Source organism: Pholcus phalangioides, unplaced genomic scaffold, assembly GCF_987345545.1.
Source record: "Pholcus phalangioides strain wild (caught in Gottingen) unplaced genomic scaffold, Ppha-v1.0 ptg000039l_1, whole genome shotgun sequence".
Lineage (NCBI taxonomy): Eukaryota > Metazoa > Arthropoda > Arachnida > Araneae > Pholcidae > Pholcus > Pholcus phalangioides.
Genome location: NW_028301625.1, coordinates 5,205,165 through 5,228,886, shown reverse-complemented (window position 1 = coordinate 5,228,886; position 23,722 = coordinate 5,205,165). Strand labels below are relative to the sequence as shown.

General features: G+C 34.7%; 1 protein-coding gene across 1 annotated transcript in view; it reads right to left on the bottom strand.

Moving 5' to 3' along the window:
• LOC149065482 (uncharacterized) overlaps positions 1-23,722 on the bottom strand; it is a 116,039-nt gene that overhangs the window by 10,655 nt on the left and 81,662 nt on the right. Inside the window, exons 2-6 of the mRNA XM_089253621.1 lie at positions 11,699-11,923; positions 10,278-10,454; positions 6,418-6,798; positions 3,059-3,241; positions 1,504-1,673 (exon numbers count right to left, since the gene is read on the bottom strand). Coding sequence (XP_089109747.1) covers positions 1,504-1,673; positions 3,059-3,241; positions 6,418-6,798; positions 10,278-10,454; positions 11,699-11,923 — 1,136 coding nt within the window. The remainder of the gene's footprint in view (positions 1-1,503; positions 1,674-3,058; positions 3,242-6,417; positions 6,799-10,277; positions 10,455-11,698; positions 11,924-23,722) is intronic.

The window sequence follows — 23,722 nt, the reverse complement described above, 5'->3', positions numbered from 1 at the left end:
AAACCAGTGGTTCTCAACTGGTGCTCCGCGGATGATGGCCCTGCAATCATGAGAGTAGAAAGAGAGTGCAAGACGAAATTCGTCACTAAAATAGGAGGTGAAGATATTATATTTTTTCAAGCAATCACTGGTAGATAGCTATCCGCTTCAGGCAAAATTATCCAAAGCTGTACACTGGATAATTTATTGGGGTCGGAAGAAAAAATTTAACAAAGAATACATGAAATATCAAATTTTTTCTTCTGTCCAGAGAGAAGAAATACTGCTATCTAACCTTTAGAGTTACTATCGGAACTTTGATTCTCAAATGTGTGATTTACTAAAAAAGATGAGTTTTGAAGTAAGTGATAAGGGATAGTAAAAAGAAAGTGAATACATGGAATAACTTATTCCAACTGGTCATGAATTTTGACAAAATTGGCTCATGTAGAAAGAAATATGATATAAACATATTGGCATGAATCAAGAAGCTATCCATACTTAGATTAAACAATAATTTTTTTATTGGCGGTGTTTTATATTTTATCACAATTATTGGTTTTTTATTGCTCTTTTTTGAGTAGCTTTATTTTTTTCCATTGTTTTATTGGTTCTTACATTGGGTTACTGTATTTTTGATACAGTATGAATATATTTGAGATCCATATTTTTTACGGGTATTTTGCCTGTTGTGATCTATGTATTTGTATGAAAACAAATAGGGGGAAGGGTTGTGCCATTTGCCTCTGAGGTGCAATGAACTTGGAACTATACAGATTGATATTAACTGTAAATATCTGCATATTAATATGACCTCTATGCAAAATAAGAACAATTACCCAATAGAATTTATAGAATGTCCTTTCACCAATTTGGTAAAAAGATTTATCATTAAATTATAAGATTTGAGCCAAATTATAAAAACTGACATTCATACAGAGTGAAATGAGTTGAAATGTAAATTGTAATAGTATTTTACTGCTTGACATAAAAAATGATCAAGTATTTTTATTTCTGTGTCTGATTTACTTCCTTCTAAAAATTGGAATCATATCAATTATATTTCTTTGCTAACCATATTTAGGCTTTATACCAACAAAATTTAATAAAACTTATTATTTCCTTCATTGTTTTAAAATGGCTTTGCATTCTATGCGAATGAATTCCCTGATTTGAAACTTTCCCCAACAATTCTTATACTTAGATAGGAATTAAATATGTAAAATGCCCCTTGATTATCTGCACCTTTAATTAATTGCAGAGTCATAGCCATGATTCCACAAAACAAAATAATTTTATATCACATCTTTCAATAAATAAACTATGTTGTAGAATAATATATATAGTCATAATATAGTCATAAAGCAATCAACAACCTGGTGAAACCAATTTTAATCAGTTTGAATTTATAAAGATATACTTAACTATTATTTTCATGCCATTACTACAAGTAGCTTAAAAGAATCTACATTATTTGAAAAAAAAAAAAAACTATTGTATGATTTTTTTTTACAAAATACTAACATCTGCTAGGGATGTGGTTTCAGCTATTTGTTCTTCTCCATTTACATAGTACTTTGAGCCAGAAATGCAGATGCCAAATCCAAAATCACATAGCATGCAGCTTCCATCTGTCTTTATCAATATATTACGGGAAGTCAAATCTCGGTGTGCTATGCAGGGCTTTATTTTATCTGCAAATGGGGAAATAATTATGTTTGAATTTTCAACTTCAGTATATGCCAAATTGTGCAAAGGCATTCCATATTCTCTAGAATTCAAATTTTGCAATACATTAACAAAATTAAAAAATAATATATATATATATATACATTCAGTTTTTTAATAGAAGTGATAGGAACATAACTGGCAATCTCTGGATTATTCATCCTTTTTATTATTGAAACTTCTTGTTTTTTTGTATGAAGTGTGAATATGGTGGCCATATTAAAATGTGGTGTGGGAATACTATGTTCTAGCATATAGTTCAAGGAACAAGCTTTTTGGATTAATTAAATCCAGGATATCAATCAATAAATTGGGGAAAACAAATACTGTAGCTTTCAAAGAATACCTTACTAGAAATTACATTTTATGATTAAATCAAGGAAACATCTGTTTGGAGATCATTAAATCAAAACTTGACTGTATATGATCTACAATTGACCAAGCAGCATTATAAGATTTTCTGAAGCTGTAATACAAATAACTAATATTACATTTCTATTGACAATAAAAATTGAGTGATAGCTGAATATTTAAAATAAAATCTATATACATTATTGAAGTAAAAGTTAGTTGTAATCATAGGCGTACGCAGAATTTTCTCAAGGAGGGGGGGGGGGTTTAGGTTTTTTCCTGTAAAATATCACTATAATCTTGGCTTGTGTGGGGGGGGGGGGGGGGTTAGAACCCCAAAACTCCCCCTTTGCATACGCCAATGGTTGTAATGAAAATAGCAATTGATGGAAAGATTGTTCTTATAATAGACTTTTCATTTGTTTTGAGAATTTCAGTTTTTTACCTTGTCATAAATCAAATCATAAATCAATATAGCTAACAGCTAAAAGTCACACTTAGTTTGCAACTCACTATAAATGCATATTTTTTTTAATCTTTGACAATGGTTTGCAACAAGGCCGTGGGGGGGGGAATTGGAGGGTCTGCCCCCCCCCCAAAATGTAAGAAAATGACTAAAACAGAGGGAAAAAGATGGCCAAATCTATTGTTCTACCGCTTTGATCCCCCTCTGAACGAAATTTCTGGCCATGGGCCTGGTTTGCAAATGACTCATAATAATGAGATTCTTGTTGTGAGTTGTACTCATCATACCAGATATTTACTGTAGTTAAAAATTTTTTGGTTTGCATTATCCATCGTGTGAACAACAGTTTATAAAAATAATATTTCTCCCTTATATGATACTTTTTGATTGCTATGTGTTTTTTTCAACATCAAAAGCAGAATTAATTGAATATCAATGGTTCAACCAAGAAATCCAGACAGCTGTATTAGGAACTGCCAATTTTCTAGAATTTCTTAAATTTTTTTTATATGTTACTCTCAAAGATAAGCATACCACTTTTTCCATATTCTGTATGAAGATGAGCAAGACCACGTGCTATAGAGAGTGACATTTTGCAAAGTCTCATCCAATCTATTGTATTTTCTTTCAAAAAATCTTGTAAACAGCCAGATGGAGCATATGACAAAACAAGGAGATATTCTGGGCGCCCATCAGGAGAAATTCTTTCTTCAGAACCTAATTAAAAAGTATTATTAAAAAATAATGAATAAACAGAATTTTAGCTAAAATTATTCTGTTTAAATTTACACATATAAAACTTGATAGGAAGTCTAAGAAATTCTTTCTTATTTAATAGATCAAGCATTGCAAAATTGGTAAAAAGAAAACATTTTTTTAAAGCAAAAAACCTTGATTTTTTTTATTCATAAAAAGCTTTTACATTAAAAATAATTATATTTCTGAATAACCATTCAAACTTTAAATAAATAACTAAAATAAAATGTTTATTAATGTAATGAACACTAACTATATTCTACATTAATTTATTTGTAAATATTCATTTCTTCTTTACAAAAATCAACTTTTGCATTTTGCAATATTATTATTTTATAGCTCAACTTGAAGAATTATTTTGTGTTTTGAAAAATCTTGAATTTTACTACAGCGTTGCCCTAAAAATAAGAGCTGGTCTTCTACTTATTTGTGATCCAAAAGATACAGGGCTGATTTTCAGGTAATGTCCTATTTTTTATGTGCAAAATCCTCTATTTACGTATAATAATAATAATAATAATAAAAAAAATAATAATCAGATTCTTAATCTAAGAATTCCGGCTTGAATTTCGTAATAACCAGATAGTAAGTAACTAATAAAGTTATTAATATTACTTTATAATTTAATGCATTCATCGCATGTAGCAGCAGATATACAGAACACCTCCTAGCTGATGATTTAACTAGAGCTTATATTACGAGCATATTTTGGTTTGGTCTTTTCTTTTTTTAAACACAGTATTAATCATATGTAGAGATGTTTTTGCCAATTACTTTTAATAAGCCTAACCTCTTCACACATAGGCTTTTGGATGATCTGTATTTCAAGTATATCAGTCATAAATTTAAAAAAACAGGCTTCCCTGTTTGTATGTTAGAAATAGAAGGGGAAAAAAGATGAAAGAAAAGTAGATTTCTCTTTCATGGACAACCACATCCTTCACCCTTTCCTGCAGGCTTTCTTTCTCTCTCATAATAGAAAGATACATTATGTGTGTGTGTGTCGGGGGGGGGGGGAAAGGAGGCAAATCACTAAATAGGAATATAAAAAGAACGAAGAGGAGAAAAATCAACAACTCTGTTCATAGGGTTACAATGAAGCTTCGTGATGATAAAAAAGAAGGCAAAGACAACAGGAAGAGCTGAAATATATGTCTTGATATCTCATTCCTGATTGTTAAGGGGTTAATTAGGAAACTATTTTGCAAAAACTGTTACTTTGTAAAAATACAAAATATGTTCAATGAAGCATAATTAATGACGCAGATTAGTTGACAATGATTTACAATGTACAGCTGATTATTTTTCATAACTCACTTACTATAGTACAGTAAAATTTTGGTTATATATAACTGGAAGGGGGGGGGGTGATGGTGGAAGAAAAACAAAAACTAATGGATACTAAGCTTGGTGGTGATAAATTAGATATGCTGCTTCTTATGAAAAGAAATGAAAATGTCTGTAAGGTAATGAACTAGCAGATACTGGTCTTTGCTCATTAGGAGCAACTGGTGTCTTTATTAGATTAAAGGACCACCTGACCCTCACAGGTGATGTTTATAAAGTCACTACTGTTGCTGCTTCTTTGAAGAAAAAAAACCCATTTGATGTAATACCACTACATATTGATGTGATGAATCCTCATTCATGAACTTTTAAATGATATATCACTAGAATTAACCCCAAGGTTAGAAAATGAAGAATGAGAAATTTTGACTACTGTACACAACCTTAACCCCTTAACTGCCATGGGCATATATGTACACCTTATGGAGTCTATGTGTTAATTGCTGCAGATGTATTTATATGTCTTTACAGCACATGAGCAAAAAAGGATGACACTGGGGAGCGGATCATGTAAGATTTCATCGGCAGTTAAGTAACTAAGATACTTAAAAAACACAAAAACCCCTTTGACCCCGATTGAAAGCACTCAAACATGTAGAGAAAACTCCAAACACATGACACAAAAACATCACATTGACCCCCCCCCCCCCCGAAAATGTTGCCCGAGCCAACAGAAAAATTTTATATTCATGATTTGATGATTATATTTTAAACACTATTTTACAAAAAAATAGGGTTTTCTTTTCCATGAAGCATGAATTGAGTTTGTTTATCTCTTTTATTGATATAGACTAATGCACAACAATTCAAAACAGCAAACAAAGAAAAAATGTTTCAGTTTATGGTGCATTTTTCTGAAATAAATTACACTGTAAGGGGTTAATATGCAAACTTGCAATTGTTTTTCCTCATTCCTTACGCAAAACAGTACATGTACTTCATCTTAATATTTTTATAAACTGCTTTGCTTGCATATTTTCTACAGATCCGCTTCAAAATTGACATGTCTTTCTTTCTTCCAATTTTGAACAGGTACAAGAGCCTTCCCCCAACTCTGAGAACAATAAACCCAAAATAAAAATATTTGCCTTTTTTCTGTTACACAGTAGAATCCCAATTATCCAGGGGGGGGGGGGCTAACCAGGGTGCAAACATTTAATTTCATGCTTAGCCGTGGGCGGAGATACATCCCTGCAGCATCAATGACGAAGCCGGTATATGCATATATTTGAATTGGTATCATCATAATCATGCCCCTCCCCCCAGCTTTCATTATAGTGTCTCTCCTTATAAGTAAAGTGAAGTGATAAAGTGAGCAAAAATTTCCTAGTATTGAGGATTTTTCCATTTTTTTTGCAGACCTCTTATATTTTTAGAGGTAAAGTCTAATGTCTACATGTTGAAATAGCAGCCCCTATGTACACATAAGTACCTTAGAGCCAGACATTACTCTGGGGCAATCTGCATTTGAAGACTTACAACTAATTTCAGGTGATGCCAGAAAAAAGCCTCTAATCTATAGGGCTTTTGGTCAACATATACTGGTTTTTTTCATTGATGAAAGACAAGACACAAGAGTGGTAACTTTGGTCATAACTGTTTCAGTGGTAACTATTTTAAACCAAAGGGGTTCTTCATAAAGAGTGGTGATACAATAATAGAAGAAAACCGCTCTTTGTCTAAATAATTTTCAATGTCTTAAAAATTTTCATGGCAAACTTTTGCATACCCTAACCACCCTTTTTCTATAAAAACATTCATAAATAATTAAAAAAGCAATGAGGCCTTACCTATATACTTCAGAAGTGATGGGTGTTCCATATGTGGCAGTGTATATATGTCTCTTTCATTTAAATAATACTGTCGATTTTGGTGTCCAAAAACTTTCACTGCAACTGCATGATCATTAAGAGATCCCCGGCATACTACTCCATATCGCCCTCGTCCTATAGTTTCTTGGATTTTAAGATTTTCTACATCAAATGTTGGTGCTTGAGGTGTTGCAGATTTAATAAGATTCAGAGATTCTTTACTTTGTTTTGGTGGATGAAAATAAAATCTGAAGAGGTAATACATTACGAGAGCTAAAACTAAAAAGACAGTCATTCCTGCCACAGATATCACAATAACAGTAGAAGATGTATAAGCCATAGGCTCCACATACTGCAAAGCTGGGGGAAAACATAGAAAAACTCATTTAGTGGTTAGGCATTCATAAAGTCTAATGTATAATATAAATGAAAAATAATCAAATACAGTACAACCTAAAATGCACCTTAAACAAACTTTCAGAGTTGATCAGGAATACAATTACAAGCCATTTTTACATTTAAAGATGCGGCTGCAAATATGACAGTAGGGTTTTACAGGTACAAGAAGAAACAAAAAGAAAGGAATGCACGTAAGGTGTACAACACAGATTCATTAGACAAAACAAAAACTTACAATTGAAATCAAAAGTATATTTCACAATATTTTACCATGTTATACTCAGTGTTCAAAGTTCTTGCCATTCACAGCAGCACATGCCTCTCAATGACATTTCAAAGACAGGCAAACACTTCTAAAATTTGTTTTCTTGTAATCGTTGGAAAAATTTGCAACCACATGTTTTTATGTAAGGGGAAGGCCCATACTTTTTTTTCACTTTTTATCGATAAACTCGATCAGGGTATTGATGGAATTGCTACCAAGTTCACAGATGCCGTGAAGCTAATGGGGGTAGTCAGGAATCAGAGCGATAGGGAGTTGCTCCAGACCACCTTAAACAGGATTGGAGCATGGACAAATGAATGGAGTATGAGGTTTAGCATTGACAAGTTCATGGTCGCTCATTTTGGTTTGAACAACCCACGGTTCTCCTATGAGTTGAATGGTGTCACTATCCCAGATGAAACTAGGGTAACTGATTTGAGAATTCTCATTGACAAGCAACTTAGGTTTTCTGAACATTGTTCTGCTGAACAATGTTCAAAAAAGTGGTCAAAAAAGCGAATAGAATGCTCAGTTTAATTTTCAATCATGACTTTGCATTCTCCTAAAGTCATTATTCCACTTTTCCAAGGCTTAGTTTGTTCTGGACTGGAGTACGCTGTAAGGTTTTGGAGACTACACCTATGGACGGACATAGACTTGGTTGAAGGGGTGCAGAGAAGAGCTACATGTGTCCTTATTGGCACACAGGACTTGAGTTATGAAGAGAGACTTTATTTTTTGAATATTTTTACATTGGATGAATGCAAGTGTTGGGGAGACATGATCGAAGTGTTCAAAATTTTTAACGGGATGGATAGGATGGACCATAAACTATTGTTACACCATCAATCGACTGTTTTTAGAAGGTGACACCAGTATCGATTGGTAAGGGAGAATTCTGAATTGTGGTGTCGCAGGAAATGTTTTGCTAATAGGGTTGCTAATAAATGGAATAGCTTACCGGTAGTAAATTCTAACATAGTTGACACGTTTAAAAAGAAATACGATAAACATGTTGGGGTAGATCGAGAAGGTATCCATACTTAGAATAAGACAACCATAATATTCTTTATGGGCATTGCATAATATTTTATCATGTGTATATATTGTTTATAATTTTTGTGATTGTGTTCTTAATTGGGTTGCTGTATTTTTGAAACATATGACATCTATATTTGTTATGGGCATCTTTTTCTCAGCCACCTCATTGGGCATTTTGCCTGTTGTGTTGTATTTGTATTTGAATACTTTTATTAATCTAAAACTTTAAGTAACATTTGTATCTATGTTCTTAAAAAATTGCAAAAATAACATAGACAGCAGAGTTTAATTTGGCTTGGAACCTAACTCTGCCTACACAAATTATAAATGAAATTTTCTGCAGTCTCTGCACCACTGCACTCTGAGTGCATCCACCCAGAACACAAACAACATCTGAACCAGAGTTCTTTGTTCTCACCGAATTCATAAGACAAATGTCGTTTGATTTAGATCCCTCTCTTGAAGTGCCAGGAGGTTCAATGAAGGTCGTTAGATCAACGTCGTCATTACACAATAGTTCTTTGATATTATCTTCATCTTCCGATGATGAGTCAAAAGATGTGCTTCTTCTGCACTTTTAAAATCATATTAGGGTTTGATTTTAGTATTTAGTGGGTTTTTGTTCTCTTTCTGGTTCGGTCTTGTTAACCTTTGAATTAGTCTTCCTTAATTTCTTTTTTCCTTTTATTCCAAGATTCTCTCGTGGGGTTTATATTCTTCATTTGTAAGTTTCTAAAAACCGGCTTTGTGTAAAAACTGGGACACTTTTGCCAAAATGTCAGGGCGGCCAGAAAAACGAAAATTACCGGGACTGTCCCGGGAAATACGGGACATATGGTCAATCTAGGCAATACCAAATGGGGTCAACAGGGTCAGCTAAGCAATTAATGTAGGATAAATTGCATAGTTTTTATGAAGTTAACTAATTTAATTACGTAGATTATGTAACATACTCTAGAATCAACTGTTCCTGTGAAAATATACTACTAAGGAAAACATAAAGCTAATGATTATTTTTAATCAATACAAGGGGACACCAGTATCGATTGGTAAGGGACAATGCGAGGTTATGGTGTCGCAGGGAATTTTTCTCTAATAGGGTTGTTAATACATGGAATAGCTTACCCCCGGAGGTAGTAAATTGTAACACAATTGACACGTTTGAAAAGAAATACGATAAACATATTTGGGTAAATCAAGAAGCTATCCATACTCAGAATAAGAAACCATAAGTATTCTTTATGGGCATTGCATAATATTTTATCAAGTATATATATTGTTTGTAATTGCATTTTTAATTGGGTTGATGTATTTTTGAAATATATGACATCCATATTTGTTATGGGCATCTTTTTATCAGCCACCTCATTGGGCATTTTGCCCATTGTGGCATTGCTTTTGTATTTGTATTAATGCTTACGTGGCCCACTTTTGAAGTTTGTTTATACCTTTCGAGTCCTCCTGAATTTGTGTGCATAAATAGTGCATATGTGCATGAGAATGGTAATTGCTATAAAATATTGAAAATTGACACTTTCTTCAGACTACCTAAGTATCTCCTGACGATGCAAAAACTAGAGGTGGAGAAGCAACTCAAAGTTGTAAACAGCTTTCCCGCACATAAAGTATTTCTATACTCTTCCCATTTATTTTACTCCAACTGAAAACTTATCAACTGATGTGTACATTTGAGGAGCACAGATGGTGGAAAAAATACAGATGACACTATGTGCCCTCAGAAGAACAAAAACCAGTAAGATGTTTAAAAATATTTGGAAGGCGAGTTTGAGCAAGATACAAAGAAAAAAATGGTTGTAGCAGTTTCACGATTTTTTCAAAAATATTGTTACATAGGGATTTATTGATAAACAATATTTTTGTATTGAGAGGAGTTAACCATTAGACTAAAGGTAATTCAAGACAAAATTTGAAAAAAAAAAAAAAACATTGTGGAAAAATTCATCGTTATATCAAGTATTGTTATATAGTGAGGTTTTTCATTGTATAAAATGTTCTCGCTGTCACAGTTGTTCAAATGGTAAAGAAAAGTTCTTTTCAACAAAAACAACTTTCCCATAAAATATAACGTACAATTCAAAATTAATAATACACATGAATCAAAAGAAAAACTTACCTGGATTCAAATTGCTCTCATCACTTGAAGGGGAAATGTAACCATCTGATACATTGAGATTGCAGAGGTTACCAGAGCAACAACAAAACTTGCTGTTGTTCAAAGCTTTGGGAGGCTTTTTGTAAGCAATACATTCACTGGACCCGCAGTTTTCATCACCTGAGCTATCCCAACAACCTACAAATAAAGGATGTACAGAATAGTTATTGCTGAATATTATCTTTGAAAAAATTTTATATTTGAATGCATATAATTAATCCTAATATATTTTTTTAAACAAAATAAACAGAAAAATTTTGTTAAATATTTCCACCATTTGTGAAGAGAATCTAATTTCAAATAATTTTTTTAGCAAATAATCTACAGAATTCACATAGCAAATTTTATTATATGTAAATACAAATACAAATGTTTTGGTCTGCCAATGAAAAAAGTTTGATTATTTGAGGTCCACATTTTTTTCATTGCGTCACTGCTGAGTATTTATTATATATGAAAATATTATCCTATCAGAGAAGATGATAATTGTAAAAAACTACTAACATAATTGCATAAATATAGCACATATTTTACTATCTTTAAGTACAGATCGTTTCGTTCGTACCGATTCGTTTGGGGGTTCCGCGGGGGGGGGGGGGGTGCATGTGTGGTGTAGCAGTAGTAGGTAGGGGCTCGGGGATCCATGATGTTCTTAAGTCAGCCACCTCGTTGGGCAATTTGCCTGTTGTGGCGTTGTATTTGTATTTGTACAGTGCTGTAATTATTCTGCATTTGAATAAGTCAAACTGGGCCTGAAAGTGAATTTTTTGAATGTTTATTTAGAATTCTAGCTATGAATAATATATATTAGCTATCACATCTTCACACCAATCAAAAAAAAAAGTCAGAAAAACTGTTTTCAACGTAACTGGAGATGATGACATAATGAGAATACTTCTATTTTAGCACAAAACTTTTTTTAAATAAATCATTGGATGAATTTTTTATGTCAAATCCAATGAATAATATATATTCGTAGAACATGGCATGACAAATTTCAGGCGCAACAGGTTGCTATGGCAACTAGAAAATCGGTATTGGCATGTAAAATTTTCTGTATGTAATTAAGTCTATAAATGACAAAAAAATTTCTGATTTCATGTCAGTGTGTCTTTACCATAGGAAGAGGAAATAAAGTTTAAAAAAAAAAAACATTTTATTTAGGACTGTTTTTCTTGAGATTAAAATCATTCTTGGCTCTTAAGAAATTTTTCTGATGAATAAATTTTTTCAATTTGTCAAGACCTGTAGTAGAATCAAACTTTCCTGTGTATATGTCTGTGCATTACTTTTTATTACCCAAGAGAATGTTAAATCACCTGAGAGAGAGAAAAATAATATAATATTAATTACCAATATTTGAGTTATCATTTTTTAGTTACCTTGTGTTATGATGACAATACTCTTATTTACAGGATCTTCTTGCCATAAAGCATAGCAAGAATCAGAACCTTTAGTGCAATGCTCTGTATTATTTGGATCTGCTACATGACCTGGTATGGAATGCTGTGCATATGTTTCATCATCCATCGAAGCATCTTCTCTCTTATACTTGACATTGTCTTTCTTAGAAAATGCACAGAGGGTATTACAAAGAACAACAGTTTCTGAAATAAGAGGAAATGTAAAAAACAAATTACATCAGAACACACTAATCATTTATGAGAGATTAATGCAGATAATAACAATAGCCTAAACCAGCGGTTCTCAACCGGTATTCCACGGAGCCGGGCCCCATGGCCACTCAAGGAAAATAGAAAAAAAACAGTAAAATTAAAAAAAATTATTATAAATATTTTTAAATAGTAAAAATAAATCAGTAATTTTGATGAATAATTAAAAAATTGGTCTACAGGTCTCTGCCATAGAATTTTTTTACTAAAAAGGGCTCTGCGAGTCAAAAAGCGTTGAGAACCGCGCTAGCCTAAACAATGTGCAATACTTTCTCAGGACAGCGTAATTCGAAATGAAAAATTGAATTACTAATTGAAATATAAAAATTATGTACAAAGCATAGATGAATTTTGGGAAGGAAATTTTTAAATGCCTTTGCAGGGAATCGAGCAAAAGTTCCCACACAATATAGGCAAGTGTACCAGATCACTACATTATGCTGAGCCTAGTCTAGCTCTAGTCTCTCTTTTTTGCACCTTCTTGATAAAGTCTATATCCTTCTGTAGGTATTGCCTCTAAAAATATATGCTCCACTGCAAGTTAGTTTACTTTATATTTTTCACAATCCCTCACATTTATTTCAGCAGGTCCAGTTAGCAAAGTGAATTTACACAACAAAATAGAAACAAATTCCAATTTACATAAATGTTGAAAAATTATTTTTACATGACTTTTGTGTGATCCAATTAAGAAGTCAAAAAGTAACTGAAGCTTGTTCTTTTTAGATTACAGTTGCCACATTTGGAGGAAATACAAATTATTTTTAGGGGAACAGAAGTGTGGGCTGTCACCCCTACCCTCCCCACTTGTATCCCCCTATGCCTACCCCATACTTATTCACTTACTTATCACTTATTACTTATTCACTTACTGTGGTGGTCGAGTGGTTATAGTGCCGGACTCGTGATGCGAGGATCCGGGTTCGAACCCCACAGTGGTGGTCGGCTGAAGTTGGTTTTCTGTGGTTCCCAACTTCAAGGCGCAAATGCGAGCCGATCTCCCCGTTAAAAAGTCTCGCCACAGAGAGCAACAGTCCTACAACGGTAAATCATTCAATCATAACACTTCACTCATAGTTAGAAAAACTGGGGACAGATGACAGCACTACACATAACAAGCATTACACAGAAACAAAAAACTTTACGTCAGGTTGCACTACACGTACACGCACATTCCCGCATGTACCGATTCGTTGGGGGTTTGTTGGGGGGTTCCGCGGGGGGAGGGGTGCATGTGTGGTGTAGCAGTAGTAGGTAGGGCCTCTAAAAAATGGCTCGGGGATCCATGATGTCTTAAGTTAGCCACCTCGTTGGGCAATTTGCCTGTTGTGGCGTTGTATTTGTATTTGTATTTGAAAATCATGGGGTCCCGGGTCATGCCCATGTGTTCCAAAGGCTTTCTTTCTAATTCTCAAGAAGCAATTACGCGACTACGCTCTTTCTATATTTTTCAATTCCATTTTCTCATTCCATCTCATGTCCCACCCTCCCTCCTGCAGCAAGCTGGGATCTTCGGTTGGCCCAAGGCCAAATTTTTAATGGGCCCTGTATAGTGAATTTATAGTGTGAAAAAAATTCAGAATTATTTCGGAATGGAACCCTGTCAGCCACACCCTTATGGGGGCCATTTTCCAATTTTCGTTGCCAATAATTCCAAAATATATGACTTTCACAAGGCAATTAGCAAGAAAGATCCTAGGTGCCAGAACTTAGCGGCTGAGGCACTTTGAGCCCCCAATAAATTTTGTATGGGAGCTGAGCCCCTCAATAACTTCAGAAAAAAGCATTGCGATGCCCTTCTCCCTCTCCTGCGTATGCGCTTAAGTCCCGTATGCATGGGATGACCAGCAATTTTCAGCCCCCCAATACTTTTTCATATCTGCGCCTCAGTGAAAGACAGTTTATGCAACACAATGTAGAAACTGTATTAACCCTTTAAGCAGTTTTTATAATTTTCCTGATGCTCATCATAACTGCCACAGTAGGAATTATTAAACATTTTAGAAATTGCCACCTATTTTCAAGAAGAATATTTTTTTCAGTTGCTGATAAATGCTTCCCCCAACACAAAATAATAATAATAAAAACAAGGAAGAGAAAAACTATTGTTTCTGTTAGTTATGTTGTACGCATAAACGTATACTACCACGAAGGGAAAGGAAAAGCATTCTTTCCCCTTCTGTTATCACACTTTGAACAAAAGCTGACTCTGCCCATTGGTATTTGATTAACTGGACGGAGATGGGGGAGGGAAAGGAAAACATGTTACTAGAATAAGCTTTCTGTGCAGAGCTAGCTAGGATTGCCGAAATGGGAGGGTTTTACGATGACGAGATATTTCGGGATTGCCGAAATGAGTTTTACAATAACGAGATATTTCGGGATTGCCGAAATGAGGTTTTACGATGACAAGATATTTCGGGATTGCCGAAATGAGAGGGGTTTAAGTAGATGAGATATCTCGGGATTGCCTCTGCAAGGGGTAATTATCAGGCTAAAGCTTTTCCCTCCTCCATGTTTATGCAAATCATAATGACCAGTACCATATTGAACTCATAGAGCAGGTGTTGTTTTCTAAAGCAGTGGAAGTTCAATTAGAAGCGAAAACAACGTATCAAAGTTGCGCGTAGTATAAATGAAATATGTTATACACTGAAGAGCCAAAAAAACTGGTACACCTGCCTAATATCGTGTAGAGCCCCCACGAGCACGCAGAAGTGCCGCAACACGACGTGGCATGGACTCGACTAATGTCTGAAGTAGTGCTGGAGGTAATTGACACCATGAATCCTGCAGGGCTGTCCATAAATCCGTAGGAGTAAGAGGGGGTGGAGATCTGAACAGCACGTTGCAAGGCATCCCAGATATGTTCAATAATGTTCATGTCTGGGGATTTTGGTGGCCAGCGGAAGTGTTTAAAGTCAGAAGAGTGTTCCTGGAGCCACTTTGTAGCAATTCTGGACGTGTGGGGTGTCGCATTGTCCTGCTGAAATTCTTCACGTCCGTCGGAATGCACAATGGACATAAATGGGTGCAGGTGATCAGACAGGATGCTTACGTACCTGTCACCTGTCAGAGTCGTATCTAGACGTATCAGGGGTCCCATATCACGCCAACTGCACACGCCCCATACCATCACAGAGCCTCCACCAGCTTGAACAGTCCCCTGTTGACATGTAGGGTCCACGGATTCATGAGGTTGTCTCCATACCCGTACACGTCCATCAGCTCGAAGCAATTGGAACCGAGACTCGTCAGACCAGGCAACGTGTTTCCAGTCCTCAACAGTCCAATGTCGGTGTTGTCGGGCCCAGGCGAGGCGTAAAGCTTTGTGTCGTGCAGTCATCAAAGGTACACGAGTGGGCCTTCGGCTTCGAAAGCCCATATCGATGAATGGTTTGCACTTGTTGACACTTGTTGATGGCCCAGCATTGAAATCTGCAGCAATTTGCGGAAGGGTAGCACGTCTGTCACGTTTAATGATTCTCGTCAGTCGTCGTTGGTCCCGTTCTTGCATGATCTTTTTCCGGCCGCAGCGATGTCGTAGATTTAATTTTTTACCGGATTCCCGATATTCACGGTACACTCGTGAAATGGTCGTACGTGAAAATCCAAATTTCATCGCTACCTCGGAGATGCTATGTCCCATCTCTCGTGCGACGACTATAACACCACGTTCAAACTCACTTAAATCTCGATAACCTGCCATTGTAGCAGCAGTAACCGATCTAACAACTATGCCAGACACTTGTTGTGTTATTTCATTAGTTCGTACTCTGATTGGTTCCATATCTCTTTATTTGCATACGCATGCCTGTACCAGTTTTTTTGGCTCTTCAGTTTAAAAATACTGCATATATATAGCAGGGGTTCTCAAACTGTGCGCTGCGGCACCCTGGTGCACCGCCAGCCTTTGTTAGGGGCACCGCGGAGCAGCGGCCCGGCATATATAAAAATGAATTAGAATTGAACCTAAACGACGCAACGTATGAGTAGGAAAGTCCTAAAAACGAGGTTTCACTATGAACTACCGTATATCAATTTTGATATAGCATAAAACACTCCAGTCCTGACATAGCAGAGTGTCTAGAATTTTTTGGCATGCACCAACCAAAACGCTTTTGTAAGACTGGGAAAAAGTACCAATAAACATAAACAAAATATTATTTTGAGCAAAAATTCAAGAATGGAGAAATACATTGATAGACAGCAAATAACTTATTTTTGATGTCACCTCATTAGACCTAAGTAGTATTGATAGCAGTTATGTGCAAGGACAAATTCTAAATTACGATTATCGATCAGATCTTGTTGATTTGATTAGTTCGAATCCAATCTTTGAATACGTAAATCACATACAATTATCCCATCATTATCCCATAAAAAATATGGTTGGTCCAATTAATCAATCCATTGTTAATAAAAGTTAAAAATTTCAGTTGGGTTAATCAACTCGATCAATCAGATAAAAATTCATAGAACTTGTAATAAAATTTTCTTTAAAATTTATCACATTATTTTGATTTATTTGAAAAAAAAGATTGGATTTTTCAAATTGTGCTCCAATACATAACATTTCAGGTACATGACGATATTCTTAAAAAAAACAGAACATCTTATCGATGCAAAATTCACGATAAAATAACGAAACCTTGGGATTTAAAAATATTAAAGTGCTTTCTCTCAGAAAATTTAACAATAAGAGCATTTTCACCAAAACAGTGAGACAGCCGAATAATATGAAAAAAGAAGAAAAATAATTCTGTCCCATAAATATTGGGTGATATTGTCACCCTATTTTTAACAGAAAATCATGGAATTAAAAAAAAACGAATGATACAAATGAGAGATAAAAAGATAAAAAACGGTTTGATCATAAGAAAACCAAAATGCAGGATACATTTTTACTCCCATTATACCTACTACCCTATTTCTCTTCGATGAGAGGTTTAGAAGACAACACCAAAATTTATTGTTTCTACTGGTGAACAACAATATTCTTATTCCAGTAACATTGCCTCCATCCCAATCAAAATAAATACAGACACAGTGGAAACTACATACACAAGTAAACCAGGGAAGGTTTACTTGTTTATGTAGTGGGTAATATCACCATCTGAGGGGCGATGGAAGGATCCAAGAGGCGATAGAAGCTTTGGGTTTAGTATAGGATCCTATGGGTTGGTGTGGGTTGGGGGGCGATGAGAGGAAAAATTTTTTGAAAAAGGGAGCGACGGACCAAAAAGTTTGGGAACCAATGAAGTACCATTCTATGTACAAAGCAGCAGAATGAAGACTGAAACCATTAAAATTTACTAAACCTACGAAATTAACCTGAAACAACTTCGTTTACAAAAAAGCAGCAAAATTCAAGTAAAGAAATTTCAGGACTCAACACATAGTTTGTTATATTGAATTGCTTCCAGCAGGTGGAGTTTTGATTTTTAATCTATTCTTCTCTATTTTTTTATACATTTGACAAATAGGTATCATCATTATTATACACTTACTAATACTACGTGTTTTTATAATTGGTTAGCATCAGAAAATAACCGATTAATCAGAGAATATTAATCGATTAAAAATTTTAGGTTGACCAGTAAAAATTTTACTTAATTTCCAGCACCCCCAACTCTCACTCTAAAAACCTCACAGTCTATTTTTATTTTGACTTTTTTTTTGAGTGGACCTTATTTTCCGTCTTCAACTGAAGTGGGGTATATGATGGTGATAGTGATACGGATACCTACCTTGAGTAAGCCTTGAAAGCTCACCATCTCTAACTTTTCTACTTCAAAAATATTTTGAAAAATATATTCCAAATACGGTATTTGCAATTTTACGCAAATATACCTACATACATGCCAACCTTGAGACACCAAGCCTCTCCATGGTGGGGATGTTCACCGCCTGGAAAGAGGGGAACTCCCCCCCCCTCCCAATTTTTCCCCCTCATGACTATTTTAAAAATTCAAATCAATTTTATCATTTCCTTCAACTTGACGACATCGGACATTTACCCAACTCTGACGAACATTTAAAATAGCCTTTTGTTTAAGTTTGGACTGTTTGCCGTGAATATTCCTCACGAAATTAATGAAAGTTCTTCGATTTTTTGGAACAGGACGATATAACTGCTTCATCTTGGTCATGATTTCCCCTTCCACTTTCTTTGTAGAAACTTATCCATGAAAAATGTTATGAAAAAACTTGATAAATTATTAAACTTCTGCTCATTCGTTTTTTTTCTCCAATTCAGCAATTAAAACGTTTTCGGTATAAGAGTCCATCTAAGGATTCAACTTGCGGATGTGCGACAGTCAAACAAAGCAAACCTTTACAACGACCATCAACGACATGGTTGTTTCATTTCGTTTGAAATTCAGCTCGATATTCATTCTTTGGAGATGCGGTCTTTGTGTGACATCATTTTTTACTCGATAAGATAATAGAATTCAGAGAAATTTTCAATCAAAAACAAATACTTTTGAAAAAAAAGACTTCCGTTGTTTTTCGCGATTCACCGTAATTCCGTATTTTATAGTAGAAATTCGTAGAAAAATCCGGACATTCCGCAGTAGTTGGCAAGTATTCCTGCATAGTCATTCAGGTGTACCTCAAAGAATGCTTAGAAACAACGGCAGAAATGAACCACGCACTTTTTTAGATGATTTGAGGGAATTCAAAAGTGTTCATTAACGGTGTCTATGATGCACCAGAATAAAATAATTTCTTCAATGGCCTTCATAAAATCGATACTCTACTTCACCCTATAAATTCTTATCGAACTTTGTCACTTCCGAACATTATAAAGCCACTGCGTCGGCCGAACTCATACACAACGGCTATTCTCACTTCCACCGGAAGAACTAAGAGAAAGACGTAACTTTTCTTTCCTTGGTCAATGATTCAAATGATTAAGAAAGGAAATGTCACAAAGAATAAGTCACTGGCAAAATACACAGTTGTTGACACTGACACTCAAAAAACATTTGAATCATTTTTCATCAACTAAATTTCGCTTCACGAATTTACCAGATTTTATTATGATTGGTCAAATGAATTTGTCGAAATATGATTCATTCTTATTAACACAACAACTTGTTTACAATCATATGACCGATATACAGTATATGCTAAGGGTACAGCAACGTATAACCTAAAACATTACGCATAACCCATTTCGATTTCACCTATAGCAGCATTTCTCAACCTTTCTGAACCCAAGAACTTGTAAAATATATGGAATGTATCACTAACTTACAACATGAGTAGTGTGACCAATGTCCTATATTTTACAGGACATAAATAAAAGAATAAAATACATAAAAAATCGGAATTTCCCGTATTTAACTTGACATTTTTGTATTTTTGGCCGTTCCAACTTGTATTATACAATTGTCCCTTTTTCTTTCGACGAAGCTTATTTGATTTTCGCTAAAATCGGGAATGAAGATATTATTCAAAATTTATAATATGATAATTATGGCTATAAATATAAACATTCATCTTGCATATGTGTAATGTTCTGTTTTCTTCTTGACTACTTTTTATTTCGCATTTCCGGTAGCCCTTCCTTTGTCATATTGTATTGGTAATTTCTCAGCAATGTCAGCAATAATTGGTGATTTTGTTGATTTATGGTAATACTTTTTAGTGACAATTGACGGTGTTCCGTATTTCGCTGTTAAGATAATTTTTCGTATTTTTCTCAATGAAATACATTTTTGTTTATTGTGATTAACTGCAGCCTTTTATTTACTTGTCCACCCTTCAGTGATTTTAGGGAGAATTAACAAATGTCGTAAATCGCATATTTTTAGCTACATTATTTAGCAAGATTCCGTATTTAGGATTTTTAGTATTTTCCAGCATTTCTTGTGATTAGATAATGTTACATCAAGTATGAAGGTCCAATTTTTATTTGAACCCATAAGTATATTTCTAATATCAATTACAACAATTGGATAATTTTTCATTCAGTTATAATAAAATTAAAGTCTACCTGCGAACCACTCGTGCCAACGTCGCGAACCATAAATTGAGAACCGCTGATCTATACTAATATCATATGACCAGTCAATCGTTTTATAAAAAACATCTTCAGATTTTTAGTTTTACCGGTATACACGACAGGTTGCACGTGCCAAGATCACATACAAGAGAGTTCTTTTTCCTTTTAACATCACCACATAACATCCTGCAATCTCACTTCCCCTGTGGCTGAGCAATTAATTACAATAACAAACTTGTCGTCTATCAACATCAAATCTCGCTCTTTTAATAAAGGAAGTTGGAAACTGGTCGCTACATATAGGAAGACATACAAACAAATGACGAGTTTTTATTTTTGAGGAAATGGAAAAAATGTTGTACGTTTTCCAACTGAAAAGAAAATCCCTTCCCTTGAGGGATAAAGCGATATTTTCTCTACTGAATTCCGACAGTGGCTTTCAATCACTGACAGCGGACTGAAGAAGGGATCTCCTCCTACGGAAATTATATAAATAAAATCAACACTATCATAAAAAAAATGCAGGACATCGACTCTTGTTTCAGAACTTGTAAAATTCAAAATAAATACACAACATCGTTGGGATCTTCCTTTTACTTTATTGCTTTCATTCCTTTTTTCCTCAGTTGATCTTAAGCGACTGTTTTTCTTTATCATCTAGATAATAAAAGCTGGGAAGAGACCATATCGTTCCAGAGAAAGCATCTTTGATTTGAATATTTACGATGGCAGTCTTGTATCTACGAAAGGAAATCAATCTTGAATGTCAGCATCAGCCATCGTCTCTACTAAAGCGCCATCTATTTTTTGACCAAAATACCAGCAAACCATTATCATCATCAACATAAACTCATGGCCTAAAACGTTCTTGGAGGAAGAGAGATACATGCAGGCGAAAAAAAAAAAAAAAAAAAAAAAAATTTATGGAGAAAGAGAGAGAGAAGCCAAGCCAGAATTGAAATTCACGACTATTTTGCTCAATCCCATCACAAGTGATAAACTACCCGCATTTAGATATACTGTAAAACAAAAAGCAACTGGAAATGCAATATGACATTCAAGATGCATATATAACCTGGTATTCCTATTAGGTGAGAAAGAAGAACAAGGACTTTTGAAGTCAAGGACACATCGTACACACATGTATATAGCTGCATTTCAGAAAACTCCACTGCCATAAATCACTGTGCTACACATACAACTCGATCATCCCAAAGAAGGCAAGTATCGGAGGGAGATGGAGGGCATAATTGAACCGTTTTATAAATAAACAGGATGGACCATGAGTTGCTAATGCACCATCAATTGAATACTTCGACAAGTTCACACCAATATCGATTGGTTAGGGATAACTCCTGTGATGGAATAGCTTACTACCTGTTGTTGTAAATTCTACCACAATTGACGCATTTAAAAAGAAATACGATAGTCATGTTGGAATAAATTGGGAAGCTTTTATACATAGATGGAGACAATTATAATTTTTATTGGGCAGTACATTATATTTTTTCTCATATTTTTTCGTGAAAACTGCTTTCATTTTAAGTTGGTGTTTTTAGATACATTCGGCATCCATATTTTTTGTAGGCATTTTTCTTTCTATTTTTGCAGCAAACTTGTTTTGTATCACATAGGAACCCATGGCGAATATACCTTTTCCTTGGTGAGTGGAAGCACTATTATCAATAAACGCAAACAGACAACTCTAAGGATCTATGTCTCATACAGGCTGGTGTTTCTTACAGTGGAAGATATCGTCTTCCCCCTCCCATGTAGAAACTCTACAGATACAATATAAAATTCCATGCCAGGCATCTTCAACCTTCACAGAAGCCTGTGATCGATCTTTTCTATACACAAGGTATAGTTTGACGCACCTATCGAACACCTCCATATAAAAAAGCACTTAAGGGTTAACAACACGATATTTTGAGCATACAGTTGCTGTATGAGTGCATTTTTTTCTGGTAATGCATATAGACGGTGCTCACGACTCGAAAAAGTTCGAATACTTCTGTTCTGTTCTATGGGTTTGTTTAAGAAGAGGGACGTCAGAAATTTGTTTTTCTGAGAAGAAGGTATGTGGCCTTGCTCTTTAACACATACCATGGGCTGATTAGCAACTTTTTCGGACAACCTTTCGAAGACCACTAGTATAGAAATTTTGGAATACAGTAGTCAAAAGAAAAAGTTCTTAACGCACGCGACTGCACCATCCTCCGAACCTTTTTTTTACTACTTCACGTTGGCAAGACGGAAAGTAAGAAACAATTAGATTGTAGGTAGTCATACATTGATGTAATCAGTAAAACCAGTATCAGAACGTCCGAGACAGTATATGCTCATACTGGAAAGGCAGCAACTTTGGTAAGCCGAGAGAGAGAAGATAACACACACACAACACGGGAAGGCATCTTTAATTTCTCAAGAACTTCAAAAGATACGCCATAGAGAACTAGTTCAGGAAAACTAGTCACTTGATGCTGTAGAAAAGACAGCACGGAGGAACGAAAAAAAATTCCAGAGAAATGTTCATCAAGCCGAGTATCCCTTTTGAATTATTGAAAAAGCGCATAAATTTTTCAAGGAAGCGCAGGACGAACAAAATGTAGCATGTTGCGCTTTTTGCTCGAACAGGAGAAAAGATATATACTGTGAGGAAAATGAAATATTCAAACACTTCTTCCGATTGCTACTCTAGCGTAAAAATGAAAAAGAATTAGAACAACGTATTATATATATAAAATATATCAGCATGATCACTTTAACCGAATTAATCAATATCAAACTCGTGATAGAGAATTCGAAACACTAATTTCACGTGGAAACAAATTAAAACGAAATGAGTACAATTTCTTCATCATAATCAAGTAAAAACCTACCGTGAAATTTACGAGTTAAAAAGTAACCATTAGATTCAATATTATCGCTATTACGTCAAGAAATACTCAAAATGGATCGACAGAATTTTCAGCACGAGGGTGGGTGTTGGTGAAGCATTGCGGAGACAAAGGCCAACCACTTTTTTCGCAAAACAGGCTTTTATCAACTCATTTAGCAATACCATTAAAAAAAACAAAATTGGGTCATCGCATTTATATGTAAAAGATTAAACTACAAATACATAATTATGTGTATATGAATATTAAACAAGTGCACGGGGTGTGTGCATTACATCATTTCTTTTTTAATCTTTCTTTTGATGAAATTACATAATTGATATCTGATCGAAGTACAACAGATAAACGAAGTTTCAAATAATGGAATAGACTCGTTTTCAATGCAAAGACATCAAACACCCGGAAAATTATATGTGTAAGTTGAATACAGTTAAGCCCCTGTTTTGTATGTTTTGCAGGCGCCTGAGAGACATAAAAATTCATCCCTAGAACAAGGATGACCGTAAAAAAGATGGATTCCATTACAGTACTAAAATAATTCATTTTGAAATAAACACAATATCAATAACACAAGTTAGAGATTATGTGCGAAACTGGTGCATATTTTGTACAAATATGCAATTTAGTTAACAATGGAACACAAAATAAATAACCGTTGCAAAACCAGACAAAGAAAATAAATTCGTAGAAACGCCACAGCTTCGTATAAGTTGCGCGTTGTTTTCATTCAAGAACTGATGATAGTTTCAACACAAGGCTTGAAAAATCAACAAATATTTAGGCTCCACATTTCTTAGGAGCCAAGCGTGGTTCTTTGCT